At 36.5% G+C, this 23802-nt stretch overlaps 2 protein-coding genes and 1 pseudogene across 2 annotated transcripts; 2 read left to right on the top strand and 1 right to left on the bottom strand.

The window, feature by feature from the left end:
- Nucleotides 1-3980: 3980 nt before the first annotated feature.
- On the bottom strand, nucleotides 3981-4763 carry LOC106332225. The gene has a single exon (XM_013770703.1). The coding sequence runs from the start codon at nucleotides 4761-4763 to the stop codon at nucleotides 3981-3983; it is 783 nt and encodes a 260-aa protein (XP_013626157.1).
- An 11987-nt stretch (nucleotides 4764-16750) lies between these two features.
- On the top strand, nucleotides 16751-17610 carry LOC106332214. Its single transcript, XM_013770696.1, has 2 exons — nucleotides 16751-17073; nucleotides 17157-17610. Exons 1-2 carry the CDS (start codon nucleotides 16751-16753, stop codon nucleotides 17608-17610), a joined length of 777 nt encoding a protein of 258 aa, XP_013626150.1.
- A 5867-nt stretch (nucleotides 17611-23477) lies between these two features.
- The window catches only part of LOC106302968, a 6282-nt pseudogene continuing 5957 nt past the window's right edge, over nucleotides 23478-23802 (top strand).

Below are 23802 nucleotides of genomic sequence, written 5' to 3'. Positions count from 1 at the left end.
CCTCCCTTCCCTTCAATGTACCTCCTGCCACTGGAAGGGTATCTTATCTATATAACGAAAGTAAATATTTCAAGTATATTTCTTTTTTTTCAACTATATAGTTTTATCTTTGACAAAAACTATATTGTTTTCGTGAAATTATATTTTTTTTCGTTTAGAGTTTTATTTTTGGATGTTCTATTATTTATTTTTTTGCTTAACTATAAATATCATATATATGAAAAGAGTTTACAAGATGATTTTATAAACTAGAGTTTAGCATGGCAAAAACAGAGAAAACACATGCTATCCAATAAAAGATTTTGCATAGGCGCTTTACTAGATCAACCAAAGGACCATGAGATTCTTGAAATGCTTTCTGGTCTTACGAGCAGAGATTGAGTTCTTGACTGTTCTGTCAACAAGCTTGAAAAGGTCAGGGGATGGTAGCACCTGGTTCTTGTAAACTATGTTGTTTCTTTCAGTCCAAGTGTAGTAGATGATAGCTTGGACAGCAATACTCCTTAAAGTTCGCGGTGACCGGGTGGAAGCCGAAGATGACCAACTCAGTAACTGCAACCAAGAAGTAAAAGTGATCGACACTTCAGAGACCTTTCTGAGCATCAAACTCCATAGAATCTGGGTATAGGGACAATCAACAAATAGATGATCCATTGATTCTTCTGAAGGTGAGCAGAGGCAGCAAGAGGTTGGAATAAGCATTCCCCAAGCCGCAAGTCTTACACGGGTAGGAAGTCTATCTTGAACAGCAACCCACATATTAAGGGCATGCTTGGGAGTATTTCCTTTGAACCATACCGCTTGGAACCAAGGTCGGTGTGGCTGCCTTTCTCTGATAACACTCCAAGTCTTGGAAGAAGAGAAAGATTGCAGCTTCAATCCTTCAACTCTCCAAGAATAAAAATCCGGTCCTTGGTTCTCAGAAGGAACTTCTATTGTGGTCAAATAAGCGTAAAGTGACACTGCTTCATCTGATCTTGGTGACGGTAGACGCCACAGACCTGCTCATGTGGCTTCCAAGACAGTAGCATGTAAAGGAATTCGTAGAGCCCTAGGTCTGTTTACTCTGAGAGTGTCCAGCAGCGGTCCCAACGGTGTCCAATGATCTAACCAAAAGCTAGCCATGTTCCCATTTTGGACAGTGCAGATAATAAATGGACGAGCTAGAGGTCCGAGGTTTAGCATAGACTTCCGGTGCCATGAATCTTGAGTGTGCTCAGTTAGAGACCAAAAACTTGAGTTGCGAAGATGGTGGTACTTGTGCCAAGCCACCCATAAAGAACCCCCTTCCGCATACAAGAGCCAAATCAATCGAAGGCATAATGTTTTGTTCCAGGTCTCAAAACGACTCACACCTAATCCACCTTCTCTCTTCGGTACACAACAAGCAGCCCAAGATACCTTTGTGAAGGCAGGGCCCTCAATCTGTCCAGACCAAAGATATTTGTAGCAGAGAGACTCAATCTTCTTGATACAACCTTTTGGTAAGATGAAAGTTGTTATCCAAAAGACAATGATTCCAGAGATCACAAATTTTATAAGAACAAGTCTTCCTGCAAAAGACAAGTGCCTTGCTGACCACGCCTTAAAGGTTCCTGAGATTTTATCCAGCAGAATGGAATATTCTGAAACTCTCAGCTTTCGGTGCATCAATGGCAGTCCTAGGTAACAGATCGGTAGGGACCCCATAAGAAAGCCATAATTCATAGAAGTGTTTGTTTCCAGCTGGTCAAGACCGGCGGTAAATAACTCCGACTTGCTCTGATTTATTTCTAGGCCGGACCAGCTAGAAAAGTCATCCAGAGTTTCTGAAATACCATGAAGAGATGAATTGCTACCATCATAGAAGACCATGACATCATCCGCAAACATCAGGTGAGAGATGTCTATGGGTTCAGCGTTGGGATGGTATCTGATATAACCTGACTCATAGCGAGATTTGAGTAATCTTGAGAAGACCTCCATTGCCAAGACAAAGAGATAAGGGGATAAAGGATCCCCCTGTCTCAGGCCTCTTCTGCTCTAGAAATAAACTCCAGATTCTCCATTTACACAAATTGTGAAAGAGGCAGTAGTAATGCACTCGGAAATCCAATTAACATATCTCTGAGGCAAGCCCATAACATTAAGAGTGGCAATGACAAAATCCCATCGCACAGAATCGAAAGCTTTACGAAGATCAACTTTCAACATAGCACGAGGAGAGATATTAGTCCTTTTGTACCCTTGATCAAGCTCCGTTGTCAGCAGGACATTTTCTGCCAAGAGTCTGCCAGGCATAAAAGTTGATTGCGTATGGGAGACAACATGTTCAAGAACCTCCTTCAAGCGAACAGTTAAAAGTCGAGAAATTACCTTGTATAATGTATTGAGGCAGGATATCGGTCTGAAGTCTCCTATCTTTGAGGCGTTCCTGGTTTTTGGGATGAGAACTAGCGTTGTGGAGTTCCACTGCTTCAGTAATTTTCCCTCCCTGGAGAATTCTTTTACGGCTGAGATAATTTCTGGGGCAATAATTGACCAACATCCAATGAAGAATTCAGAAGAGTAGCCGTCTGGTCCGCATGATTTATTCCTTGGTAGGCTGAAGAAAGCCTCCTTTATGTCTTCACTAGTAAAATCTTCCTGAAGCCTGACTTTCTGAGCTTCAGAGCATTGGAAATTGAGCAGAAGAGTTAAATCTTGCGGATCAAACAACGGCGGGGAATCAGGGACGTTAAGAAACTCTGAGAAGTGAGCAAGACAGTGATCATGTATTGCTTTCCGAGTTCCGAGTCTCAAAACGTTCACCTGAGGGGCCAAATAAGATATGAATGTGATTCTGTGAGCGACGAGTGGCCATTAGCGTGTGGAAGTAATGAGAACCACAGTCACCATCCCGCAACCAAGAAATGTTAGTCCTCTGATAAAGAAAAGATTGCTCTGCTTTAAGAAGGATTCCTAGCGCTCTCTGAGCTTCTGCCTCTAGAGAAGCTAGGGTGGCTGTTGGATAGTTGAGAAGATCAAGTTGAATTTTGGTAGGATCAGACCTAGCTTCCTCCACTCGCTTCTCCAGATTTGAATAGTTGTCTCTGTTAAAATATCTGATCGGGTTCTTCATCATCTTTAATTTCTTTGAGACTCTTAACATGTCTGATCCGAAAATGTTAGTAGAGAACCATAACCAAACGACCATCGGCAGGAATTCGCTGTCGAGGAGCAGGAAGTTGTAGGATCTGAAGGGAATACGATGCTTCAGTTGAGGCATTTTTAGGATAACAGACATCGAGGCTTGATCAGAGAAATCCATAGGACCAAAGATACCCAAAGATGAGGGGAACTGGGCATGCCATTGATCGTTGACCAAGATACGATCCAATTTCTTTCCAATAGGACTTGATTTTTGACTGCTCCACCACGAGAAAGTAGGACCAGTAAAGCTGAGATCAGTGAGGGATGCATCAGCCAGACAATCCTGAAACTCCCTGGTTTTTCTGTCCACATTCAGAGTGCGAGGACAAGAGTGCTCTTCCGGTTTTAAAATTTGGTTAAAATCACCAACCAGCATCCAAACTTTTCTTCCAATTACAGAAGAGTTTGAGAGATCAATAATATCGGACCAGAGAGATGACCTGATAGTCTCGTCAGTAGACGTGTAAGTAGACGAGTAGACGCAGGAAACAAGAACCGAAGTTGTATAGTCTGAAATTTTGAGAAGACAAGTCACCATCTGAAGAGACTTATGAATGATCGTGACTTGAATAGAGGGGTGCCAGAGAATTAAAAAATTTCCCAAATCAGAGAAATCATAATTAGCATCATAACCCCATCCGGGGAGAAGAGAGTTTACAAACTTTTTTGTTTACTACGCTGTACATGAGTTTCCAAGAGACATCCAAAAGTTGGTCTATGCTCCTTATACCATTTCTTAAATCCGGTACGGTGGCTGACGATATTAAAACCACGTACATTCCAGCCAAAAAAGTTTGTATACATATATATTACTTGATTTTGGGGCCCCTGCCCCTATCCTTCTTCTTCTGACGCGAAGAGATGACATCCTGGGAACCCGGGTCGTCCCTGAGAGGCGAGTGAGGAGAGTCGATGTCCGAAGAGTCTGACTCTGTCGATAAGGTTTCAGTGTTTCCTGTATCAGGGGGACAATCACCATTGGCGACAGTTAACCCAATTCCTGCAGGATTGCTAGTTCCACCAAGTTCCATTCTTGTGAAAGAGGCTTTAGATTTCTTCTGTGATGTGAGGGCTAGCTCGCTTTGATATATAGCCAAAGGAATTTTCCGAGCATCAATAGGGTTTTTTTGAAGCCCATTATTGCCGGTTTGTTTCACACCTGCCTTACCTTTTGCACGAGTGCAATCAGCTTGTAGGTGGCACGTCGATTTACAGATCTTGCAGGTGATGGGTGCCTTCTTGCAGCGCTTTAGGGGGTGACCTATTTCTTTGCAGAAGGAGCACACCAGTGGCATCCAGGGGCTAGAAACCCGAATACGCCTGATCTCACCTGATTCAAATCTTGTGTTAACAGCTTCTGGCAGTGGCACTCTGGGATCGATGATAGTGAAGACCTTTGCCACTTCCAGGTTTGTTTTATTAGCAGTCTGCAGATGGAGGAATTTTGGGTCACCAACTTGACTTGCGATGTGTTCTAGAGCCTCTTCATTGAAGAATTGAAGAGGGACATTTCTCAGTTCTAACCAAATCGGAGCAGTAGTCAGTTCTGGCTTCGTAGGAACAATACCCGGCTCCCACTTTGCTACAAACATTGTTTGACCTTCAATTTGCCATAGGCATTGCTTGAGGACATAGGCTCGTGTAGAGGCATTCAGGATCAGGAAGAGAAAAGCGAACCCTTCCATTTTAGAGACTGTAATGTCCTAAATTGCTTGCTCCATATGCCATTTACTATCATCTGAATGGTGCCTTGAGATGGAGGGTCAGAGTAGAATTTTCCTATGATGAAACTGTCCCATGATCTTCTGTTTTTTTCAATGACAGAATTTGGGATAGTAACACAAGACTCGCCTAACGGAAGCAGGTAGCTTTCACCCTTTTTATGCAGTTTCGTTGGGTTTCCTTTGAATAAGCCAGTCCACAGATCCAGTTTATCCGAGCTCGGGTTTTCATGGCTCTCATCACCCTTTCCAGCAGTAATGTTAGCCAGTGGAGCCGCTACATCACCAGTCTTAGGTATAGCTGCTTCAGATTCTGAGACGCGTTTAGGGTTTTCAGGAGATAGCTCCCCTTCCTCCTTTTCGTCACACGTTTGGGATTTTCCTGGGTTAGTCACTTGAATGACCTTTGCAGAGTTCATTGTATCAACAGTGTTTTGTTTTCCATATCCAAAAGTAGGTTCTGAAATCGGATCCTGGAGCGTGCTCGCAGAAGCCGTAATGAGCAATGATGCATCCTCCTTGGGGGTCAGAGAGCCACTGATGGATCTTGGTGACGTTGGAGAGATGGTCATTTTGCTTGTGTTTTCAGATCTAGAGACTGATTCTGAAATCGGGTCCCGGAGTTCACTCGCAGAAGCCGTATGTAGAGAGGCCAAAACCTCTTTTGAGATCTTAGAATCGTTTGGAGAACCTGAGGTCGGTGGAGCACCAGTCGCAAAGGAGCCGGAGACATGCGCACCTAATGGGATTTTAGGAGAAGCCTTTTCTGGCCTTTTCTATTCCCCATCGGGTAGGAGCTTGCCGGAGCACCAGAAGAGAGCAACCGACGCTGGGCTTGACGCCGGGCTTGACGCCGGTAAAGGACAGAAAACGAGATACCGTGAGAGCTAGGGATTTGAAACAGTGTGTTAGTGAGAGAAAGTTCTTTTTGAGTTGAGTGGGCTTCGTGGATGTTCTATTATGTATGTTGTTTGTGAATATTCAAGAGAAATGTTACCAAGAATGTAATAAAAGAATAACGTCTACCTACGTAGGATTTCTGATTACCTGAAAAAAACGATTTCTCTTAATAAGTTATAAGATAATTACTTTTACAAAATCCCCAGAAGTACCATCTGATTTGGTGAAATTTCAATATCCAACCAAACAATGGTATTAGATACTTTAACGTTCGTTATATGTAGATGACAAAACACGGTCGTTATATGTCTTAAAATGCTAAGCCAAACGTGTATCACACTTTAATCAACACAAATTAATCGATGAAATGAAAAAGATAAAAATCTAATCGTTGATATTTGCTCTAATCGGATAGGGTTAATTGGTGCCTAACAAATAAACACGTACGACAGAGCGTAACAATCTTAGTTTCTTCTTTGTATTCAGGAGTCAAATAATTTGGTAAGTTGCTTGACTATATAGTACGTATAGTGTGTATGTCTATATATTATATGTTATCAACGATAATTAGATTAATATAAAACATTCTTTAGCTTTACGACATTTCAAAAAGAGATATAAATATAGTTTAATACCATTCTAAGTCTTGGTATTGGGAAGACCCACGAATCGGCTCCAATAAGTGACCATTTCCAAAATGCCAAAACACAGGCTCCAATCAGAAATGCAAATGCAGATTTTTTTTTTTTGAATGAATGTTAAATATTTATTTTAAAAAAAATCTTTTCACAGTGATTCCAACATAAGTTGAGTGTTAAGAGTGTTTTTTAAGGAATTGGAAAAGAAATAAAACTTTATCTAACTCGTAGTTTCCTTCTTTTTGTGTGTTTAGTGTTAGATAGTAAAGTTTTAGGTTTACCAAAAATCTGACTAATTTCATAGGTGAAGGACAGTAGGACACCATACCAAAAGTTCAATGTCTAAGTGATTCGAACGGTTAACTATTAATTGATGATTTATGGTTTTATTTACTTATAGTATGTTTTTGTTTTTGTTTTTGTTTTTGTTTTTGCACGTAATATCCCAACATGTTCGCACACCAACAAGCAGGTGTGACCAGGTGTACAGGGATACATATATATGTGTAATATTTAAACTTAAGAAAATGTGGGTTTTTGGAATTTAGGTCTTCTCAACGAAATCCGTAGTCTCACCACTCTTTCGCAGTTTGTGTTTTGCTCATTTATATACGGAAGGTTGTGTGGTATGCGGGAGACACCGAAGTTAATATCACATAGACTTTCCGAAATTATCTCAGAGGTTTTTCTTTTTACCTGTCTCATTTTAATTCTTCTTCTTCAGTCTTTAGTCTTAACTTTAATCCAAAAGAGTTTTCTTCCACGTATCTTATCATCGGAATTACCCTTCTTTGCAAGTAAAATCTTTTCTCGACATCATTCTGTTTTCTTACATCCCATGGAAAATGAAAGCATATTTTTGGTATATACTGACTACATAGTATATCAGCATAAATAGCCATGCATATATTTGTTTAACCAGTGTTCTAAAACGCGCTAGGCGTTCATTACGCGTTAGATGATTGTATAGCGCATAGCCGTATAGGCGGATGCCTAAACAAGGGTATATACACGGATATATACTTTTACACGAAATATAAGTATAAGATTAATATATATACATTATTTTTGAAAAAAACTGAATATAAATATATTTTAAATCCAATTTTATGTATAAGTATATAGTTTAACATATATAAATAGTTTAAATTATAAAAATTAAAGCCATTTTAAATATATGAAGATGATAAATTTAAAATGATTTTGCAACAATTATACTAATATCTACAATCATATAAATACATAAAATAAGTAAAAATAATATAAATAATAACATTAATAAAATATAATAATAATATTATTAGCTTATTTTTTGAATATTAATGCTTAAAATCCGTCTAGGTGTCCGCGTAGACCGCATAATGTCCGTCTAAACGCTGCTATTGGTCCGAATTATATAAATCTGCATAAAACACTGAATAACATAAAAATAGTACGGTTAGCTACCGTATAGCGCTTAAACGCCGTCTAGTCGGGTGCTTAGACCGTATTTTAGAACACTGTGTTTAACACATATATACATGTCTGATGTTTCGCACCAGAAGAAAAAGAACGAAAACAGATAACTGAACATGGTAGTTGGGTTAAATATTAAAGATCACGTTGTCGACCTTAACCTAAATTATGGTGTTACATACGTGCATGTGTTTCGTTGAATCCTGAAGATGACTTTATTGCTTTTATATCAGGGTACAGGAAAGAGAGTATATTGCTTTATTGTTAAAAGTTTTTGCACAGATATTAAAAAAATATGAACTTTTATGTAATTAGATTTAGTTACGTAAAATAATATTAAATAAAACTAATTCAACCAATAAAAAAAATGCAGTATTTTATAATTGGTCAAAAATTTCAAATGACATTAAATTCACATAGAATTGTGAGAATCACTTATTTCGAAACAAAATCAAAATCCTTAAACACCAATTAAACTGATACGGAGGGAGTACTTAATACTACTAGTTTTTAAAAAAAAAAAAAATGACTTTATAGTCGTATTACCCTGTTGTTAATACCAAGTTCATTTAATTATGTAAATCAATATTAATGTGGTCCCTGGCTAATTTGTAATATCTTATTTTTCTTAAACCTCTAAATTAATATTTTAAAACATGTTGTTTCTTCACTGCGCAATAATTCTGTCCTAGTTAAAGTCTGTGTACACATTGTAAATCAACATTTTATTATTTGTAATTTATTTCTTAAATCAAGTTTATCATACTGTTTAAAGTTGTCGCAAACCAGACCACTACAAAATAAACGTCGGGCTGAAGCCCATGGTCTAAGTGGCAAACCATGCCAGACTAGATAAGCACCGCAGTAAGTATGGATTTATAATCTTTCAAAAAAGTATGGATTTATATAATAATTAGTCTTTTATTCATGGTTAGTTCCATTGATGATGACGTTTATTTGAAAAATAAAAGGGGTTACAGTTAAGATGTTAAATTGAAATACAATTAAGGAGTAGATGAACAACAGTCTGTTGATTAAAAATATTAAGAACTCGCCTATAATAGTTAGTGTACAGCCTCTTCTTGTCTTGATAAGTAGGACTGTCTTTGTTACTTCACAACAGGACCAGCTGTTTATTGGACTAGCTAAGGTTTAAGCTATAAATTAAACTACAAGTTATCTGTTACTAATAGAGATAAGTCGCTTCATCATGGTTTTAGTTAAGCATTGTGTAAATTTTACGTGTGCAGTGCAAACAACATAACTGGAAAATAAATGAACCAACTTTGGATTTAAATTAATTTGTGTATGCAATTTTTACGCGAGGTTTAGGTATGGTATGTGTTTTGGTAGATCCCACTATTTAATTACCGTAAGACCGTTTAGTTTGTTTCACCATATTGTATGTGTATACGTAACGTGAAGGGAGGATCGTGTCTGACTAAAGTAAGATCAGGGCTTTAAACAAAAAACTAAAATAAGATCAGGGATGTAATGAATAAAGGGACATTAACGAAAGTTGATTGGTTAGGGAATTAATTGTTTATAAACCACATGAAAAAGTCGCTACGCTTTGAGCCTTTGATACAGTCCAAAAGAGTTTCAGGGATTGTATTTTTCTCTCTAATATTTTATCATCTTTTGATTTTTGTTAAAGAAAAAAAAAGATTTTCTCATCTTTTGATGCAAATCAAATCTGCATGAAGTTAGTGACATAAATCATGGTTTCCTATTTGTAGATTATTTGTGCATGTGTGTAATATAATCTTTAATCTTTCTTTAGCTTAAGCATTGTGCTTATAAATACGGAGGAATGTCATCAGTCAATGGAAGAGCTAGTCATTCTATTGCTACTGTACTTTTCATTTCTTTAACTTGATCTTGATCGATTCTTTTCCCGACCCACTTTAAGTCTTCAAGATTAAAGAAATAAAAACAAACAACGAGTTCGTGAAAAGCCATGTTAAAAACAAAGAGTTCGAGAAAAAGATAAAAATCTATTTTAAAATTTATTAATGTTGTAAATGACCACTGATAATATATACTCAAACTATAATATTGTATGGTTGGATGAAACAAATATAAATATACAGCCCTTTTTTCAAAAAAAATATAAATATATATATAAATATACCACCGGACGTGTATATTGAATCTGAATTTAAATTCATAAGAATAAACAAATTCACAAGATAATAAATTTTAAAAATAGATTTTTATCTTTTATAGTTTGAGTATATATTTATGCTTAAAACTGTTTCTCTAAGAATCTTACAAAACAAAATCCGGAAACAAGTAACTTTGATAACATTGTTATTTGAGATGTCATATCATGAATCATTTACCGATATTGAAATAGATCGTTCGTGGGCGAAGAAAGTAAAATGTTTATAGGGATCCCACATTCATATGATGAAAAGGTAAATTGAAATGTTGAGTTTATCCTTATCTTTGACTTTTTGAGAGGTAACTATTAAAGTATCCCACTAACAATACTCAAAAAAGCTTTTGGGCTTGAAGAAGCATTGACAATTTGAGTTTCATGTCTTCTCTCGTTTGTCTTCAGTACTCCGTTATTTATATATTTCTACTTATGCCCTCGAAAATTCTTGTTTGCCCCTTTGGGAAAACGTAGAGAGATAGCTCGAGATATATAAAAATGAATGCATCCCCAAGTACAAGTATACAATTTCTCGAAAGGTACCTATCAACTAGTTTCATCATATATTTTATCAGTTAAATAATTTAAGATACATAGTTTTAACGTTATTGGCTGTAGCAAGAAATTCAAAGATTTTAGAGAAATCTTTAGCTTTCGTTTATTTTTGATGCATGCTTTGTATTGGCGTTACCCAGTGTAATTTACTTAGTTTATGATGGCAGTTTTGTAAGGTTGAGTTTAACAGTTTAAGTGAAGTCGTACTTATTGATGGCTACACATTCATGGCTTAGAGCTAGATATAATCATTTGCTCACAATTGTTTCAAGGATTTTATCTCTAAATTGCCGGCATATGTTCATTCGTATAGTGATTAATATTATATAGACAAATAACAAAACAAATGTGTAGCTGTATGATTTGGGGTTAAAACTATTCAATTATTTTCCACATTTTTCTTTTTACTTTTTCAAAATTTTATGTGTTTCTTTTCCCGCATGAGAGAAAGGTCGAGTCAATCAACTACTTAACTGTTTAGAGTCTCATCGACTGCTTATGTCTTCACAGTTTCGTTATCACTTACCTTTTTCTCAACCCTTCCTTTCCTTAGAGCATGATTAACCCGGAGTTCTTGTGAAAAAGTTTTTAACGGAAGTTAAGAAACTGTTTTTGAATTTTTAACTAAAAAAGCTAAAAACCGGTTCTTAAATAAAGACTTTAAGAACTGGTTCTTAGATTTTTTAGTTAAAAATTAAGAAACAATTTCTTAACTTCCGCTAAGAACCCCACTCTAAAAACCCTGGGTTAATCATGGTCTTAAGACTTGGACACGTATTTATTCAGAATCTTAAAAAATAAACCAGTCGGTAGTTACTATTGAAAACCAGAATGATAGTTAAGCATCATTTCACATCTATCGTTTTGAGTGAATACGCTGCAACTTGTTTAGAGCATGATTAACGAAGATTATTAGGGTGGAGTTCTTATTTAAGAACCAGTTCTTAGTTTTTTTAGTTAAAAGTTAAGAGACGGTTTTTTTTATTCCGTTAATAACCCCATTCTGAAGGCTCTTAGTTTCTAATTTTCTAACAATATGGTCTAGCCATTTTCTTATATAAAATATAGCTTAATTAATAATAGGATTATCTCCTTAATAATGTATTACCAATATCTCATCAGTTTGAGATGTTTATTTGTTCATGACTTCATCTGGTAAGAGAAAAGACACACAAACTTGAGAACTTCTATACATATAGAGTAAAAGGGTTTATTAATTGATAATAGGATTATCTCCTTAATAATGTATTACCAATATCTCATCAGTTTGAAATGTTTATTTGTTCATGACTTCATTTGGTAAGAGAAAAGACGCACAAACTTACGAACTTCTATACATTTAATTTGTGTGAGAAAACTTTAAGCCAACAAAGTTTACAACAAAACCAACAGAATTGATGGGCACGAACATAAGCCACATGCTACTAACCAATAAAATGAGTATGTCGGTTTTCACCTTTTGCAATATTTCATTACAGTAAAAAAAGGCCAGTTTCTACTAGTCATGATTGATTAACTTTATTTTCCATAAAATAGTTATGAACTTGGGAAAACGCAGTTTTATACTTCATGGCATGTATTTAGCCCAGCCTTTAGGCTAAGATAAAAGCCATGTGTCCAAAATAAAGTTGACAAGATGGGTCATAAAGAGGGTAACACAATTAAACTATCTAAAAGATTATATAACATATAAAGGTCATATCTACTCACTTTTCTATCTTCGCAGCTTATTTCACATCAATATCGTACTTAAAATGTTTTGGAAAGTCAGCACTTTGAAGTATTACAAGCCTTTTACTTGCCTCTATAATGTGCCAGCAATTTTTGTGGTCGTTTCACTATATGTTTAACAACGGTTTTGATTAATTAGAAGAAAATATCAGACTATAATCTCCAACCTAAGACCTGATTTGTAACTTTAATTTTTTTTTCATAGATTAAATTTTTGAACTTTTTATCATAGCTTTATATTGCATTGCTGTAAAATTTGGTTGTAAAATTTGAACGGTTATTTTTCTTATAAATCTTAATTGGTATAAAATTAGCTGTAGATTACTATTATATATATATTAAATAATATATAAACAATATGAAATAAATTTATAATAAATTTAATTTTGCTGAATAAATAACAAATAATAATAATAAAATTTCCATAAACTAAATTAACCATCTTTAACCATTTTTAATAAAACATAAATTTTTGCATAATAGAAATTATAATATGTCTACCCATGAGTATTTCATAAATCTATTGCAATATGATGTAATCATTTCATATATTGTCTCGAACCAGCCACTTCTTGAACAATTCTTCTAAGGTCATCATTCAGGGGAGGTTGTTGATCATCATCTTCTCTTCAGTCTAGATCAAAATCAGGATCATGTGTGTTTGATTTACGTACAAAATTATGTAGCGTAAAAACCCGTGAGTTTGTATGTCAGTTTTTTTCTGACACGCTTACCGATACGGTCTCGTTGGGGCAAACCTGGTCTTCCTTTCGCCGCGAAACCACTGTCACCTACCTCCGGTGATGCTCACCTGCCTCCGCCTTTCCCGCCTGACCCCCCTGACCCATCCTCATCTCTTTCCCCCATTCAATTCCCTCCCCTTTCTACCATCCCATCCAAAACTTCCCTCTCCGCTGCCCGTAGATCCCACCTTTCTCCCCCAACTGCTGAGGTCTCTGCGACTCAGAATCTGTTTCTAGTGATAGTAGACATAACTATGGTCCAGTCTTCTCCTGAAAACTGTCCAATTCCTACCATTTTTGTTCCAAACCAAACTGAGATTGTATCTCAAACTACTGTTCCTGCTACAGGAAACCCTAGCCAAACTTTAATTTCAAACTCAACCTTACCTTCAACTGCTAACCCTTCAGACTGTTACAAACTCTTCTCGCCTTCACACAACTCTCCTCTCCTAACTAATAAAGCTTTAAACCCTAAACCCTCCACAAACCCACCCCATGTTACTGAAACCCTATCCTCAAACACTAACAACCCTCCAAATCCCTCCATCCTTCCCTCTCCTTCAAACCCCCTGTTTCAAATCCTCCTACGTCAGTAGCTGCTCCTCAGTTTCCTCCGACGCTGGCTGACCAGTTACGAGTTAAAGGGGATAAATCACTCAAGCGACTTGCTCCATTGCTGCTGGCAGACAATGGCAGACCTCACGTCATCATACCTGACTCTGTTTTCCATAAAGGAGCTGAATTGCACAAAGATTTCATTGTCTGTTATTTCAATGGGCGCCCCCCTCCATTCAACCAAATCCAAAGTGTCCTCTCCCACATGTGGAAAAAGGGAAGAAAGCTTGAGATTCACAACAATCCCCTTCAGCGCTCAGCCATTGTCTGTATCCCTAGTGATTATTTGAGACAAAAGATACTTGAGAAAAATATATGGTATGTTGGAGACTCGATGTTTCATACCGCTCAGTGGTCGTCAGCTCACTCGGCCTCAACTCCTCCTCTTAGCTCCATCCAGATTTGGGCCCATCTTACCGGTGTCCCTTTTGATCTCCGTTATCAGCAGGGTCTCAGTCTTGTTGCAGGTTTAGTGGGTGAACCCAAAGAGACTGATGATTTCACACTAAACCTAGTCAGTCTCACTCTGTCTCATGTCAAAGTAGAAGTGAATCTCACTAAACCATTACCTCGTGTAGTTGAGTTTGAGAGGCAAAATGGAGAAGTGGTTGAAGTTCAAGTTGACTATCCTTGGCTGCCTCCGATCTGTTCCCATTGCAAAGAACTAGGTCATGTGGTGCGTAACTGGTTGACATACACTCCACCGAAGAACCCTCCTACTGCTACTGAATCTGCAAAGAAACAAAATGGTAAAACTCCTATCAATGACTCTCGTAAGCAGGCTTCGGGAGGAGTTCCTAAAGGCAAACACTACGTACCTGTCAAGAAAACTGTCTCTGTGTCCTCTACTGGCACCTCTTCCATTCCACCGACTGACCTCCCTCCTCTTCTATCAGTTTCCTTGCCATCTAGCCCCTCGGCTGTAAAAAAGAACCTTTTCCCTAACCTTTTTTGTTTTGGTTCCAAAGACTCTTGTCTACCATTTTCCCACCAAAGTCCTTCTGACAAAGCTCTTAAACCGTCTTTAAAATGCTGCCGCTCTTCCCCTTCCCTCTCCCCCACCCACCCATCAAAAACCTTCTTCCACCTACTCAAAAGCCCATCCTCCTCTTAATTTTCCACATGTTGGAACTTTAAACTATATTAAATCCTCTCCTTTCATTGACCCACCCTCTGTCTCTAACCCTTTTTTACCACTTCAAGTTACTGATTCTCTCCAGCCTGCTGGAGACCCACCCTTATCTTCTTAATGAGTGCGAAGCTTTTTTTTTGGAACATTCGTGGTCTGAATGATCCGGATAAACATAGACCATTTTCGGATTGGCTCAATAGCCATAAACCCATTTTTGGTAGTATTTTAGAAACACATATCAAGGAACTTTCTCTGGCCTCCCTCATGAGCTCTGTCTGCAGAGGCTGGCACTACACTTCAAATCACCTGTCTGATGAAGATGGTCGCATCATACTAATTTGAAAGGATCCCGCTAAAGTGCGTATCTTGTTGCAATCTCACCAGGTGGTCACCTGTGAGCTCATTCTACCCAATTGCCTCCCCATTATCTACACTGCCATATATGCTTCTAACCTCAGCGATGAACGCAATGATTTATGGGTCGAGTTCTTGAATCTCCACACTACGTTTGGTCTTGACTCAAAACCGTGGATCATAGGTGGAGACTTCAACCAAATCCTCTACAGTAGTGACCATTCTGCTTTCAATCACAACAAGCACTCTACCCGGATGTTTCAATTCAGAGACTGTCTTTATCAACTAGGTGTGTTTGATCTCAGATATCAAGGTCCTAATCACACTTGGTCAAACAAGAGACTACTCTCCCATGTCGCGAAGAAGTTAGATAGATGTCTTATTAATGATGATGTGATCACCTAGTTTTTCCATGCCTTAGCTTCATTCATCCCTCATGTCCCCTCTAACCACTCCCCATGCCTTATAGACCTCGCCTTTATCCTATCTAAAGCCGGTACTCAACCATTCAAATTCCTAAACTACCTAACTAAACACCCGAGCTTCTTGTAGGTAGTGTCTGACTCTTGGTTTCAAGGCGGAAGTTTGTCGGCCAACCTAACTCCACTGTGTTGGAAGCTGAAATGCATAAAGAGAAGTTTAAAACAACTAAATAGAGAGTTTTCAAATATTCAGGAGAGGGTTAAAACTACTCACAGTTTGTTACAACTTGCGCATGTACAGACTCTTACTGATCCATCACCAGAAACCTTTGAAGCAGAGCATGTTCTTTATGAGAAATGGCAGTTGCTTCGGCAAATTGAGGAATGCTTCTATAGACAGAAATCATCAATTGGCTTCGTGAAGGGGATCTTAATACCACATTCTTCCACATGGTCTGCCAAACACGTGCCAGTTTCAACGCTATCAGATCGTTTCTGCTCAACTTGGGTGTTCTCCTAACTGACCCTCTACAGATGAGTGCACATGCCGTTGGCCATTTCAAAGCTGTTCTCGATCCAGATCACCCTTCTTCAATCACCCACTGCTTGGTTCCGAGGGCTAACTGATTTCATATGCACGCAACAACAAAAGGACAAAATTATACTCATGCCTACTTCAGAGGAGATTACTAAACTCATGTTCTCTCTAAACCCTAACAAAGCCCCGGTTCTAAACGGTCTTTCTTCAGAATTTTACAAAGCCGCTTGGTCATTTGCGGGAAGATGCTCCTTATAAAAACAGTCATTGCTGGTGTTTCTACTTTCTGGTGCTCGAGTTCCATACTTCCTAAAGCCTGCATAAATCGAATAAACTCTTTATGTGTCTTATTCCTTTGGAATGGAAAAAGTGAGGGACATCAATCAGCAAAAGTGTCTTGGGAGAAGGTAACGCTTACTAAAGCGCATGGTGGACTTGGGGTAAAGGACCTTCATTCTTGGAACTTGGCGTGTATTCTCAAACTGATATGGATGATCTTCTTTCACCCGTCTTCTGCCTGGGTTTACTGGTTCAAATAAGTGATATTAAGAGGCGACATTAGCAACTACTGGACCATTAATCCAAGTCCCTCTTTCTCTTGGCTGGTGAATAAAATGATCAAGACAAGGAGCCAAATTCACCCACTACTCAGGAGACGGCTAGGGAATGGTGAAACTACAAGCTTCTGGGTTGACAACTGGTCGCCATTTGGTAACTTACAAGACTTCCTCGGTGCCTCTACTTCTCGCTTTGGCATCCCCAGTACTGCTACGGTTGCTTCGCTCTATGACCAAGATCATTGGCTTCTTCCTCCTGCAAGATCAGAGAATCAGTTAGCTATACAAGTTCATCTCACTACTGTCACCCTCATCGATGAACAAGACCATTACGAGTGGGAGGTGGCAGGAAAACTAGTTCTCGGTACAGCACTGGAGCGGTATATACTCACCTCAAAGGTCCTGTTCCTCTGGTATCGTGGTCGAAGTTGGTCTGGTTCTCTTTTGGGATCCCTCGCCATAGCTTCCTAACCTGGCTCGTCATGCATAACCGTTGTCCTACCCGAGATAGACTTCTTCAGTGGGGACTTGAAGTTGACCCCAAGTGTTTACTTTGCAACTCCAGTAATGAATCAAGAAATCACTTGTTCTTTGACTGCTCCTTCGGTGGGATCGTGTGGAGATCGATTTCAGATTGGTGTCAGTTGCAGTTCACCACTACTTGGGATGCCTTGATCGACCAATTGCATGCAGTGCGCAACAGGAATCTTCGCCGGCTAACACTTCTAGCGTTTCAGGGAACCATCTACTGGATTTGGCATGAGAGGAACTCAAGACTCCATAACCAAACCTTCAAAACCACTGACATTTTCATCTCCACCATAGACAAGCAGCTGCGGAATAGGATCCAGAGCTTTCGCCACTCCAACACTCGTGCTTCCTCAGCGATGTCTCAACTCTGGTTTCTCAGATCATAGTTTCTATCGATCTCCCCTAACTTCATCGGCTTCTTATGTCGTAACCTCTTCACTCTGGGCCTCTATATCTGAGGTGGGTCAGACAGTTCCATTGATATGTGTTCCAATATAAACTCTACTCGGCCTTGCCCTTTTAACTATGGCCTTATAGGCATGTAAACCATTTTCTTTCTCTTGCTTTTTTAATATGAATGCCTTTTATAAACAAAAAAATTATGTAGCGTCATAGTTGTTACCACGAGCTTTTTTGTTATTTCAGTATTGTGACTTGTCCTATCTTCCATTATTTTCTATTAAAGAATGATGATGATAATGTTCAAAAAAAAAAAAAGAATGACGATGATACATCGAAGTGAAAAATGACGATTATTAAAATTTTCTATATATTTACGAGGGTGAATGGTTGTTACTATGGTTTTTATTATTTATACTATTCATTGAATAAGTGTTAAATAAAATGTTACATTTTGTTTTCTTGAAAGCCCACAAAACTAAACGGTTGATATTTAGCTTAGACCCATTTTCGTTTATCTATCGCGTAATCTGTAACCTGCAACTGATCGCAGGTCGCAGGTTGTTGTTCGTTTTGTTGTCGCGTAACATGCGACCTGCAATTGATCGCATGTCGCAAGTCGCATGTTGTTGTTCGTTTTGATGTCGCGTGACTGATCGCACGACCAGTCGTGGATTCCCATTCAAGTCTCCAGAAAAAACGACGACTAAAAATTAAGAAAATTTTGATCGCGCGACTGGTCGCAGGTCGCAAATCGCAGGTCGCACGACACGTAAACGAACATAGTTTTAATCGCATGTTTAGTCGCAGGTCGCAGGTCGCGCGACACGTAAATGAACGTAATCTTAGTCGTAAGTCGTAGGTCGCACGACACGTAAACAAACATGACCTTAGTAAATCACATGCACATACGTTTCTTTTCCAAACTGCTGTGAACAGAGCTTTTTAAATAAAATTTGATTACTTTTAATCGGTTCAGAAAAAAATTGATTACTTTATAGATAATGCTGTAAATTTAATCAGCGCTATGGACAACACTCTCGGCTATACCTGGACACGGATCGGATATCCGGGTTTTTGAAGGTATTTGTGATTTGCTTTGTATGTCATATATATCTAATTTTTCGATTTGGTTTGCTTCGGAAAAATATGGATATTCGGAAAAACGGATATCCTAAAAATAAATAGATATTTGCTGATATTTACGAATACTTACGGATATCTCATATGTTCTCATTAATACAAATAGTCTTAAAAATTTGATATAAATTTGTTTTGTAAAATAATTGTTTGCATGATATATATGATAAAAATTAAAAGAAGTAGTGAATCTACATATTTTGTAAATTTTTTGAACTTAGTTAACAATTATAATAATAAAAAACTTAAGAAAAAAATTATAATTGTCATAAATGCGTTCTTTTCCTTTTATGTAATATTTTTATATAAGTAATAATGTGAATAGAATTTATCAAATCATATGTTAGAATAATAATTATATAATTTTATACATTTAAAACTTTAAATATAATCAAAATATACATGTATTTATTTATTGAAGGATCAGATATCTGCTTTCTAAAATTTTAATATTTGTGATTTGCTTCGATTTTAACGGATATTGATTTTTAGTATTTGTTTTGTTTCGAAAGTTTACGGATATCCAGAATTTTCGGATCGAATCGAAACGAATAACAAATCGAATCAAATCTAACGGATAAAATGTTCAACCATACTCTCAACAACAACCATTCACCCTCCTAGTATCTAAATAAAATAGTCAATAAAAAAGACGAGAAACATTATCGCGCAGAAAACAAAGATCCTCGTCTCGTTCGTAAACATACCATCTTTTTTTTTTTGGTAAAAAGGCGTGAGCTATACCTTTGTACTGTAGTTACCAATTCATATCAATAATATATCTATGATAATTAGGTACAAATTTTAATCGTGGTGAGCGAAATTTATATAGTCTAATGTTGTATATTAGTTACGTTGATATAAATATAATTTGGATTTGATAGTGTGCATGTGCGAAATGTTGGGTAAAAAAGTACTACACACTGATATACTGTTTCCATGTACAACAAAAAGTTAAGTTTATAAACATAACGCAAATCATAAAATCTGTCCAGAATCAAATCAAGACAGTCCTTCTCTTGTGGCAATGCTTACGCAAAAATTAATCAGGAACAGGCTTAGTATTGACTTAAGATTATATTTATATCATATAAGGTGCATCAAATTCAAAATGTTATTAGACCATGTAAGTTAGTACCAACAGGGATAAGGTGAAACCATGAAGTGGACTTAAAGCATGTTTATTGCACGTCTTTTAGGCTGGAGTTCTTAGCGTAATAAAAAATACGGTATCTTAGCTTTTTAACTAAAAAAACTAAAACACGTCTCTTATATCTCTTATTTTAAAGACGTTTCTTAGCTTTTTTTAGTTAAAATCTAAAAGATTGTATCTTATATTATGTTAAAGAATTCTAACCTAAAAGATGTGCAACAAATATGCTGTCAGGTCATAAGAACTTTTCAGCCCATTATTGTTAATTCGTGTCCCCTAAAATCATAACCGATGGGTCCATGCACGTAAGCAAACGCCCGCTTCACCTACAAGATCACAACTTCAACTACAACTACAACCAGTAAAGTAGTTAACTTTTTCTTTCTTAGAAACGAAATAGATAATACGTGTCCTTTACTTGATTTCCTTTCATTCATTTCTTTTCTAGTTAACGTTTTGTTGTCCCCTATTTATTATTTAATATGTTAATATCTTACTTTTTGTTTTAAATGAAGTAATATAATAATTGAAAACTAAAGCAATATGTTATTCATTAGCTGTTTGCCAATTTTTAAAATAAAAACGTGAAATTATGCTATGTATGAGTTATACTGATTATGAACTCGGTGTCCATTAAAAACAAAAGAGTTTCAACTTTTTTTTTCTACGAAAGTGTATCTACGATACTGTACATGTCTTTTTGATGTACGTGATTGATAGTGGGATCGAATAGATTCATCCTATCGAGTAGTGTGACGATGCTTCTATCCAATCATGATATTGCTGGTTTTGGCGTAATGAGAAGCTTTCTAGATGTGCAGAAGAACATAGAAGAGGAAATCATTTTTTTTTGTAAAATGTTAAGATGCGAGGACATCATTTTGTTTTACATAAAAGAGGACATCATTTAGGGATGGATTGTTTTGATGATTCCATGAACAAGTGCCCTATTTTCTTGTTGTGGTTAGTGCCTTTTTCTTGTTATTGTTAGTGTGGTTGACAATAATAAATGATGAGTTTGTTCATGATATGTTGTAAGAAAAAAAGAGAATTGGAATATAATAGTCAGAAGAAAGAAGAAAGAAGAAAGGTAGATGAACTTTTTTTCGAAACCAAAGAAGGTGGGGAACAAGATTAAGACCACAAGTGGAAAAAATATATGTACACTGTAATCGCTTTAGGCTCATAGAGTAAAACAATATGGTCTCCACAGAAACTATTCACTAAATAAAACGGAGGTCAGAAATTTTTGTTAGGATGATTCCATTACATCCATTGAATTATGTAACGATGAATTTTCTAAGTAGGGGAAAAGATTTAAAGACTACCCAAACAAAGGGTTTTAAACATGATATTACCGTTTGTAGTGGGCCAATGGAATGTTGGGAAAATAGCTCTTGGGCTGTTTACTTAGTGCGATAAATTGGAAGATGACGAAGAAGAAGATTAAGATGATACTGATAACAAACAGGAAGGAAGTTTTTATTTGATTGCGAAAATAATGTTTACGAAATTGGATTATTAAGATAAGATTCCCTTCTATTGTTGAATCATGGTGTGTGTTGCAGTCATAGATTCTTCATTAATAATGAATATACTATAGGTTTGGTGGTTATTGTGGATTTGTGTGTGTGCGTATGAGTGGGTATAAGATGAAGGTCTTTTTAGGGTGTCACATGATGAGGTTTGTGCCTATGTAATTTCCCAACTGTTCTCCTTTTTCATTCACCAGACAACACCCACCACTTTATAAATAATAGAAACAGGTTGTTCAAAAAAAAAAAAACTAAATTCCATCAACAATTACATGTATGGTGGTTTGGAATGTTAATATAGTAACGATACTTACAAACTATTATACCATATGTCCAAATGAACCAATCAATGCACATATGCAAATTTACATATTATAAAACAAAATTCTGTATACTGTAATGTTTATATTTATTAATGCAAATTTACATATTATAAAACAAAATTATGTGAGACTTTTAATAGTTTTAGTAATTTATACTCGTTTTGAAAAATTCAAAATACAACATATACAAAAAAATCTAGACTTTTATTAAGATTTTTATTATATGATTAATGTAATTATGTAATTTATTTTAATAATAAAAGAATAAACAAATATTTGATATATGTTATCAAATCTTTATTTTTTAAAATCATTAATTGCTATATATATATTTTAATCACATTAGGTAATTTCGTAGGTTTTATTTAAGGAAAGTCTGCTAAACAATAAATATTTGATATATGCGACCAACTATAGCGTGCGAAATATTATTTTGCTAGAGAGTATATTTTTTAGACTATAGTATATATAAGGAGTTTTAGAATTCTTTGAAATAGGATTTAGAAGACATACACAAGTGCCACATATGACAAAATTTTTTAAAATTTTTACAAAATTCAGGTTATAACTTTTTAAGAGATCCCCAATTAGTATACAGAGGATCTGGACAAGTGGTAGATGAGACTTAAGAATGTGTTACAATACTCTTCCAGGATTCGAGTCTTTTTTAAACCATAGTTACAGCTATATAGAAAATTTGGATTTTGACTTCGATTCGGTTAGTTTACATGGTAATCCGCTAACAAATGCAATTTAGCCATTTCTAGTATTAGTTGGAAAATATTTTAAATTCGAATTAGGTAATAATCAGTCCACTATGTAGAACTAAAAGTCTTCTGACTAGATTAGCTGACAAAGTATCTCAAAAAACATACAAATTTTATTAGTGCTACCGCTAATGATGTGCTGCTACGATCTTAGTTTTATTGTTCAGTAAAGTATGGGTGTATGGGCTAAGCCCAGTGAAGCCCATATCATCTCACCCTTCTTACAAAATGTCTTGGAATCCATCTCTCTGTGATGTGGAAGAACTAAGGAGGTAAACCAAACACAACTTACACAAGAGAAGCCGCTTCGCTGGATGACAACACCAAACACAGCGATCAAGTTTTCGACAGCTGTTTCTTATGTTCTAAATATTCTAAGTCTTATCCAATGATGTTGTATATGTGTTATCTTTCTTTTCTTGCATTTCCCAGTTTCTAGCGTGTATCAAAATGCACTATGATAACAACACCAATGCTATTGGTTGTAGGTTACCCTTGCACTATGATAACACCACAAATGGTTGTAAATTTCCTTTGTTTGAACTTTGCCTCCTCTTGTGGGCTGATGGTTCTGGTGTCGTTTTGTTGACAACTAGCTTATGTTATATGTCACTTTTGTTTTAATACTACATCCATATGACAGAAAAAAAACCACCGCCTAATCCAATCTTACCTTATGAAACGAAAAACAAGAAAAGAAAAGAAAAATATGTTTGTCTAGTACTTTTCCAAATGTCAGGTTTTGGAAACACACAACTTTTGTCAAACCATAAATAAAAAGGTAACACCAAACCAAAGCAATATTAAAATAGCACAGACGCGCAAAAAACAAAAAGCGGTGGTATGCGTTACAGGCCAAAATCAATAATCTACACTGTAAACTGTAAACCAACATTGGCATTTGGAGAAGACAAAGAAGAGAGACAATGGAATCTAATGGAGATGGAAGAAACGATGACGTATTGCGTGACAGGTGCAAATGGATACGTCGGTTCTTGGTTTGTTAAGTCTCTTCTCGAAAGAGGCTACACTGTTAATACTAATTTAGAGTGATTTCCGGACAAAATTTTCCGACCCAACACTAAAAGTTAAACTGTTTAAATGCAACACTATAGTTATACATTGAAAGGTTTTTTTGCAAAATTGACCTACAACTCAAAGTCAAACACAAAACTAACCTCCTTTTATGGAAATTAGTTTTGCCCTCTTCACTCCACAAGTTCATATAATTCACGAAAATGTCATCAATTTTTTTTTTTTT

This window comes from Brassica oleracea, chromosome C1 (genome assembly GCF_000695525.1).
Source record: "Brassica oleracea var. oleracea cultivar TO1000 chromosome C1, BOL, whole genome shotgun sequence".
In the NCBI taxonomy this organism is placed as follows: domain Eukaryota; kingdom Viridiplantae; phylum Streptophyta; class Magnoliopsida; order Brassicales; family Brassicaceae; genus Brassica; species Brassica oleracea.
The sequence above is the reverse complement of the archived record's forward strand: the minus strand, read 5'-3'. Positions and strand labels throughout refer to the sequence as shown.